General features: G+C 35.4%; 1 protein-coding gene across 1 annotated transcript; it reads right to left on the reverse strand.

Moving 5' to 3' along the window:
• Positions 1-440: 440 nt before the first annotated feature.
• Positions 441-8,360, reverse strand: LOC107792320 (DUF21 domain-containing protein At4g14240). The gene is made up of 13 exons (XM_075229514.1): positions 7,846-8,360; positions 6,395-6,471; positions 5,580-5,663; positions 5,374-5,487; positions 4,285-4,368; positions 4,097-4,168; positions 3,743-3,810; positions 2,714-2,801; positions 2,550-2,623; positions 2,102-2,465; positions 1,959-2,005; positions 1,793-1,874; positions 441-774 (listed from the first exon to the last, which is right to left on the reverse strand). The coding sequence occupies exons 1-13, from the start codon at positions 8,078-8,080 to the stop codon at positions 664-666; spliced, it is 1,500 nt and encodes a 499-aa protein (XP_075085615.1). The 5' UTR covers positions 8,081-8,360; the 3' UTR covers positions 441-663.
• Positions 8,361-8,965: the final 605 nt, after the last annotated feature.

An 8,965-nucleotide genomic window follows, 5' to 3' on the forward strand; every position in this document is an offset into this window, starting at 1 on the left:
TTCACAAGAGAATTCAAATGTGCTAGATGAAGATGATTTATTGGCGTTGGATATACTATGAGCACCTTGAAAGTATTTTTGAGTAGTTTATTTTGAGTATTGAATTTTAATGAATGAAATATTATCCTCCTTTTTTGTGTTTTATAGTAATATATTGGAACAATATCAAAAGTTATTAAGTTTTGCAGAAACTTTCTATCCAACAAGTATGGTTTTTGGCTTGAAAATATATATGTGTTTGCAATTTTGGTTTAAAAAATATGGAAAATAATTTATAAAAATAGTGGGCTGGTCTATGGGGGCCCGTACCCACGTAGGGCTGGGTTGGACTCACCATTTTAAGGCCTATCGAAACAGTGGGCTGGGCTACCAAAGCCTGTATGGGCTGGGCTGGGCTACGCCGGCTCGTATTGACAGCTCTACTCAGAATATAACCAAAATGAGCCACGAAAGCCGTTCCTTTACCAACATGGTTATTATGAGTTTGTCTTTACACAATAGTATTCCCACACAATTAATGAACCTGAGACATTTCATATAAATAAATATTTTCTCATAAAATTATATACCCGGATTGCAGAAGCATTTGCCATGTCCTCTCAAAATTTACAGCCACTCTGGTTTCACCCATTACTGAAACAGAAAAGCCTCGGCACATTATTTTTATCTCTTGTTATCAAGAAGAGGTTCTCTGAGACTCCCTTGTGTTCTTTTTGAGGTAGAAAGGTCCTCAGTGGACTTTTTGGGGCTCTGGCCTTCCTTACTTTGGCCTCCCTGAACAATCAAATAAAAAAAAACAAAAAACAAAATTAAAAAGTTTACCTTGGTCAAGAAAAGGCAAAACTCCCATTCACAAGTACAGTGACAGTGTATATTTTCACTCGAATAACAAGGTAATAAATTCAAGAATCAAAGAAGATAGATTCTTCACAGTAATCTATACCAATATAGCCTCTTAAAATTTATGCCACTTGGTTTATAGATTCTAATAATCAAGGTCAATAACTGAAAATCTAAAAGACATCGAAAGTGTGTGCAATTTATTGTAGGTAGATCTCTGCATTACACGAATTTACAGTTAGTTGAAGATTTCCAGCTTCAGCTCCTCATAAATCCAGTCATCTTCATTTTATCTCCTTATTCTTTTCCTCTCTTTTTTTTTCTTGTAAAGAGGGGCTGGAGGATTGGGACAGTCCAGTTGTTTGTACAAGCAGATTGTTAACAATGTGTCTTCTTATTTGTTAGCAGCAGATAGATTAGTACAACAACAAGAAGCCAATAAAATCACACAAGTGGGGTCTGGGGAGGGTAGAGTGTACGCAGACCTTACCCCTACCTCGGAGGGGTAGAGAGGCTTTTTCCGAAAGACCCTCGGCTCAAGAAGAAGAAAATAAACAATAGACAATAGACAATAGATCAGTGACAGCAACAGAAGCCAAAAAAATAATATCAGCATCGTAAGAAACAGAAAATAGATGTAAATAGATATATATGATCTCATCATAAATTAGTAATCATTTGAAAATAGATATATATGATCTCATCATAAAACTTTGACGAATTTTAAATGCATCAGGCATTTATTAAAAAGACAAATAAAATAGATACATTAGGTGCACCATAAAAGCTCATGCTCCATATAGTATAGGTGTCAAAGCATGGTCATCGACAATCAGTTGATGTCAAAATGTGAATCCTGTGTCTTGCAACCTTAGTTATGTATTTTAGAGATCTCACACAGAACGTCAGACTTTCAAGAAAATTTCATCATATAAAATGCATGTGCACTTACAGCTGCCTTTTGGGCTGTTAATCTACGAACCGATGGAGCTCGTGCCACTGATGAAGCAGCTGCTGCAGCAGCCACACGTATCCTGTTTAATATCAATGTTAGAATATCCTCCCCGAAACATATAATACTGATTAGATATAACTAAGTTTTCTATGTCCAGCTCCACCTTCTATGTACATCAACATACTCATCGGTCTCATCTACTATTTCCTCCTGCACCAAGACCAAACTTTATAATGTAAGTGCCATCTCTTATCCCAACTGGCAGAATAACACGAAGTACGAGACCGAAAGAACCCCAAAGGCTACCTGTAAAAGTTCTTCAAATACATCTTCCAAGGTGATTATACCTATTACTTCACCTTCCTCAATATCGTCTGATGACTGAATCAATGAATCCATCACTGCATCACCAGATGCTGGCGAGGTTACTGCTGCTGGGACTCTAGCCTTCTCAATATCAACGACAACGCTATCTGGCTTTTTATCCTTTGTTTGAGAAGTAGTTAACAGAGAATTTCCGCCAGTGACTGCACCATCCTGAGATTTCTCTTCCTCGATGACCAAAGGATGTTTTTTGCTTTTTCCTTTAGTCTTCACTACTGCAGCCATATGACTGCTACCCTTTTGGAACTCGTTTAGTATGTCATACAACGGCATATCAGCAGGAACTCTGAAAACATGTATGACGAACAACATTTCTAGCTTAAATGTCACAAATGCAAAACAGAGAAAGTATATAATTAGAAATTAATACCGTGGAATTCTCCGAATAGAAACAGAACTAACTGGCGTCTCTGTTTCCGGCCGCACAGTAAGAAGACTTTTCACCTAACATCAATTAAGTACTAAACCATCAATGAATTCAAAGAGTAGCAAGATTACAAGTGAAGCGTGCTAAGAAGGTTATGCAAAACTCACCAGTAGAAGACCAATAATATTCTTTGGATTGCCAGAGTATACAGGAACTCTGCTATGACCCCTAGCAAGAACTTTTCCCATTGCTTCCCTACGATGGGAATAAAGAATGTTTTAATCACCTCCTTGAGCTTAATATTCAAGAAAGCATTCCCAGGGTTGACATCTTGATATGGCTAGACACATTCAGTATGTATTTAAGAAGTAAAAGTGAACATACGACTAATCCTTCAACAATAACACATCTATAATCACATCTCTCCAAGGAATCGCATAGAGCAAATGAAGGCAACAACCATATGCATGAGCACATAACAACTGTATACAGCTATGAAAGTACTGTTACGTGAAGCTCATCTGGAGAGAGTATTCCTCAATTTTCTGGAAGAATAATAACATAATCTTAGCTCAACACCTAAGGTTCAATTGGCAAGAGATCCTTTTAAGCCTCTTATTTAACTTTGGTTACAGCCCCCCACCCCACCCCGCCCCCCCACAACACACACACACACACACCAAAAGGAAAACCAAAATAAGAGAAAAGATGAAGAAGTACACCTTGGTAAGTACAGTAATGGCATATTAACCGCAATATCGCTTTCATGTAAGCATTGAATTTAAAACATACATGGATTCCTGATCTAAAAAGTAAATGTATGTCATGTTACATTAAACTATTCACATTCGAGTTCCAAGCAGAACCGATGGAAGCATTGTGCTTGCCCTTGATCATTAAAACTGATAACAAAAGAAATCGTATTTTGAGAAGTTAACCATCAGCTCAAATGTTTGAGCTTAGCACAGGAAAACTCATTAGTTGCTTGATTCTCATAAAGGAAGCCACAATTAAGAGAAGCAGACGCACTGATTACGGTGACAATATAATTAAAGATAAAATGTAGTGCATGAGACAGTGAAATGTCATTCCTTGAAAGTTCTTAATCTGAGTAGCATGATGCTTCACAAGATTTAAAGAGCGGAAGACTAAGTTTGATAAGTTATGAACGTTGCAGACTAATTGCTCACACTCACCAGTCCAGCTTTGAATTGACATCCAATGAAAATGTTGACTCAATGGGCGTCATTGCCTCCTCAGCAGTCTATCGATATGAAAAAAAGTAGAACAAAAGAGAAGATGATCATTGCACCACCCTGGCTAAAAAGGAGAGAAAGAGTCTAGAAGATTTAAAAAACTATATATTGCCATCGTGTACTTTAGTTAAGGGTCAGTTGCTGAGTATTTCTTCATGGGTCACCTTCCCCCGCAAAGAAAAAGGGATTATGGGCTATAAATAATATATAAGTCAAGAGTTTGTGTCTTGAACTATAGAACTCAGATACTGACAGATTAGAGTATGTCACAAATGACAGTTTTACTGACACTACCTTCTCAGTCAAATCTAGTGCTCCACTAATGATTGTCGTCTCATCATGTGTAAGTTCACCTCCCTTGCCAGCCTGCACAAATTTCTCAATAATGAATCATGGTTTACGAAATGCCAAAGGAAATTGTAGCTTAGTGACTACTAGTTACACATTCAAATTACTCCAGCAAATCATGATACAATACAGACCTCTTGACCGTGAATAGAAACAAGGGCTTTCAGCTGAGCACGTCTGAATAGTACTTCATTGTGTCCCAATACGCAGTCCAGGATCTGGAAAGACAAGCCAGCATAAATGAAGTCAGATGTTCTACCACTTCTAAGAATTGGCACCCTAATGTGGAAGAACATTAGCATTCCCCGGGCAGTCAAGAGAATAGAACTTAGAGAAGCACAATTTGTTATGTTGTTATATATTCTAGGTAGAGAAAGGTACAGATTTCATTTCTTGATTTCGACCACTATAAGACAAAGTAAAATTGTCATAGACAAATGTTATCAATTTTACTAACTAGCTCAAGACAGCAAAGCAATTGATCGAAGAGACTGAATACTAGCTAAAGATCATATAATATTAGATATCTTGGTAAATAAGATGGAAAAAATAAACCTTTATGAAAGACACTTATATTGAACATAATATCCACAACTACGTAGCAAGCTAGATGGAGTCGGCGGTATGAATCCTCATTATCCATTTTGCTCATTTGTACCACATCCAGATATTGAATATAACATAAATTGAGTCAAAATTAACTCCACTGGAATAGAAAATTTACATCATTATGATAAGATAAACATAACGGTTCCACAAGATCTCGTCTTAATGGTAAACTAATTTCTAGACAAGAAAGAACCCTAAATGAGAATCATATAAAGATAATTGGATACACAAGTATTTCAAGATAATATGAACGTATGCAGTCGGACCAAGATCTATTCTTGATTATGGTAGGGTTGAAACGTCTATATTCACTTATAGCAACTTCATAAACATGCATTTTCCTGATGTCATTCTCAAAATCATCCAAAAAAGGTAAATCCTCTTTTCTCCATTTAGCTGTGCATCAAAAGCAACACTAGCCATCTAAGTAGAAAAACGCCTTTAAACATTTCCGATATGTTCGAATAATGGTACTAATTTAAGTCAAGAATGCATCTGTTTTGGCTAAACTGCTTTGACACTTCTTTTTGGACGATTGCGATGATTTCAAGAAAATAAATTGTAGATATCCAGCTATATCTTAGAAGCAATTGCTCGAAGACTGTAGTAGCTACCTTTCCTATGGGGTAAGCAATTGGGTAGCATAGAATCATCAGAATACGAACAAGCCAGACAAAGTTTGCGCCTACGGCAAGTCCATATCTGGTGCATATTGCTTGAGGAATAACCTGAAAGCAAAGAATAGCAGAAGGATCACAGCATCACAAGTAGCTCTTAAATATTAGCAAGATATTAATTGAGGCCAAGCAGTACAAATTACCTCTCCAAATGCCAAAACAAAAGTTACTGATAGTATAATGGCCACATATTGGTTGAAAATTTTGTCCAGGTATATAGGTAGTGCCTGAAATTGAAAGAATCAAAAAGTAAAAAAAAGTAAAGATCGTCATCTCCTCACTTCATTAAATAACACATACTTCTATAAGTAAGCAAATTACATAAAGACATAAAATTTTCTCCACATTTGATCTACTTTCATCAATCAATTTTTCTTGAACAAGCATCTTATTCTCCCATTTGATTCATTAATTTGATTTAAGAACTGTCACTCCTTCTGAATTTTCCTACCCGCTTTCCTTTAGCTGGGCAATAGAAGTGGATCTGTTCAGTTTCTAGTCTATGATCATATCATTTTGCTTGCACAACTCTGCAGTCACAAACTACATAGTCCGTAAAAAAAGACTAGATTACTTATGGACAGTGATCATTTCAATTTACAAGTAATACATTTATGAGCTGTCACATTTTCACCTGCTCACCCCCTCATCACTCGCGGATCTAGAGTATAATATATGGGTTCCACCGAACTCAGTAGTTTTTGCGTAGATCCTGTATTTCAATTAGAAAATTCACTAAATATCTGTAAATATCTAACTGTGAACCAAGTTATTATTGTATTAATTCGAGATTACGGTAGAAGCCCATAAACTTCAAATCTTGGATCCGCCTCTGCCTCTCATCCACCTTCACCCAATCCAACCTCCTCTTCATGTTTCTGCTTCACATTTTGTAAACCTAATTGCAGAGTGCAGACATCCTAGAGTAAATGAAGAAGCCAGATATCAGGGTTATTACCTCCATCGAAGCAGCATTACATAGAAGTAGGGTCACAAGAAGCTGGTGTTGCTTCTGAACTACAGGAAATATTGTAGCTGAAAAGATAAAAAATCAGGGAAAATGAGAAAATCTCCATCAATGAACATTCCTCCCAAAAAGGAAGCAACAAATCAGAAACAATAGCAATAGTTAAAGGTTTTCCTGCATTTACATTTAGCCACATGGTTATGTTAGATTTACAGGTAGCTGCCTATCCATCAACCAGTCCTATTTTAAAGTAAGAGTTAGAAGGATACTTTATTCCAGACATGACACTTTATTCCAGAAATGACTGGTTCGCATCGACTTGCATTACCCTTAAATACAAAATTTACATCTGTGAAAATAGTTCTTCTCAACCAGTGAATAGGCATAGTGATATAGAATTATGAAAAGCAATATCGAGCTTCGCAACCATCTCAATGCAACACACACAAAGCGAAGTTTGGAGTAGAGTAAACAATTCTGAACTATCCTCCAAAAATAGAGAACCTTTTTGGTCAAAGAAATTTTAAAAAATCAACTCAACTCAAATAGAGAACCCATTCAAGATTCTGCCATTCTTGAAAATTAAAGACCATCAAAATTACTATAAAAACCAATCTTTCCTAGCATATGTGTGTTTTGATTAATAAATCCAGAGGCGGATGTAGCATATGAGCTACCTGTTCAACAGAAAGCAACACATTCGACATGAACAAAGATATATACTTAAAAATCCACAAAAGTTTAACAAATATAAGACTCTTGAATCCCAAAATATCAAAAGTTCAGTGCTAAGAACTTTAAAGGTTGAACCCATCAAGTTCAAATCCAGATAACGTCTCTAAATCAATTACCTATACTTCAATTCCAAACTAATTAGAGACTACTATACGAATTCTCTGTATCCATTCCGCTCCATTAAAACTTCAAAACCTTCCCCTTATAAAAAAAAAAAAAAAAAAAAAAAGGTAAAACCTTCAAAAATTACATCAGACGCAAAATTTTCCTACCATAGATCAATCAAATACACCTCTCCAATCAAAATTATTCAGACCCATTTCAAATGCATGCTCAAATATTGGAAACAAATATAGATACACAAATAAAGGTACCAAAAAGAGTATCAAAAAGTAATCTTTTTTATTTCTTTGACAAGAATTATCAAATTTAATTAAAGAAAGTTGAAAATTTTCCCTTCCATAGACATCTTCTTATCAGTCAATTGATCCATCAAATAGGCCTCAATCCAATTGAAGTTCACTATTTAAGTTCTACATATCCAATCCAAATTATTCACACCCATTTCACATACTTGCTTAAAAAATGCAAATAGACATAGATACACTAATAAAGGTACAAAAAGTTTATAAAAAACTAATCTTTTTAATTTCTTTGACTAGAATTATTTTTAAAAAAAGTAAATTAAAGAAAGTTAAAAAGGGAACCTGCTTGCTTTTTCTCAACTTGGGTGCCACTACGTTGAAGGATCTCAAGCTCAACAAGACCCAAAGACATAAGACCCAATGTTAAACCCGACATAATTCCAGCAAATAGTACCAAGAAACATGAGATCCCTGCATACACAAACCATGTTACTGTCCCAAATTCTATTTCTGCCCCTAACGAATTTGGTACCCTTGTAGCCATTCTAGCTATTTCCACTGCATTCAACAAGTGCATTTTTGTCTTTTCAGCCTTCTTCTTCCTCTTAATTCTTCAATGGACAAAGTCTTATGTTCTTGTTTCAGAAGAGGAACACACAACACAGTGATGACACCAATGTGACTCAGGATATTCTTTTTCTTTTTTTCTTTTTAATTGTTGTCTGAATTATGTATTGAAAATCTGGTCATGACACGTGGCAACATTTTGGCGGAGTTTGGTAGTAAACGGGTGGGTCCTTTTCTTGGATCTGGGTTGGGCTATTTTTACTGGGTCGTGTACGGTAAGGTACACTGCAGAAGAAAAAAGGTGCGAATATCGCATTTAGAGACGTTAAATTCTGCAATAAAGTATATTGACCAAACTAACGATGGAACATTCAATGTGCCGATTAACAACGAAGAAATGACTTGTCTTTTAACTAAGAAGAAATGACTTGTCTTTTCCAAATTAGGCTCCTACCTTTCCACAGCCTACTAAATCATCTTGCTCTTTCTTTTCCTTTTCTCAATTTTATTGACATTCAAAATATAAAGGTATTGTTATACAAATGGGTTCAATGTTTATTTTTTATCAGGTTTAATGTTTATTTTTTCTAGTCGGTATACATAAATTATATATCAATATTACACATTTATATATATTATACATATTTCTTCAAATATTTAAAGAGTCAAACTCTTATGTACTAAAAAACAACTTTATGTTACTTAATGGTCAAAGTAAAAATTATTTAACTATAATGAATTTCGTATAAGAATCAGGGGCGGACCCACGTGGAGTCAAGGGGTTCGTATGAACTCGCTTCGTAAAAAAATAACACTATATATATTTATATCTTCTCTTTCTCCGAAGATATTTTGTTATAAAATGTATTTTGAACCCACATAGTTCAAGAAAAGT

This window comes from Nicotiana tabacum, chromosome 14 (genome assembly GCF_000715075.1).
Source record: "Nicotiana tabacum cultivar K326 chromosome 14, ASM71507v2, whole genome shotgun sequence".
Taxonomy (NCBI): Eukaryota; Viridiplantae; Streptophyta; class Magnoliopsida; order Solanales; family Solanaceae; genus Nicotiana; species Nicotiana tabacum.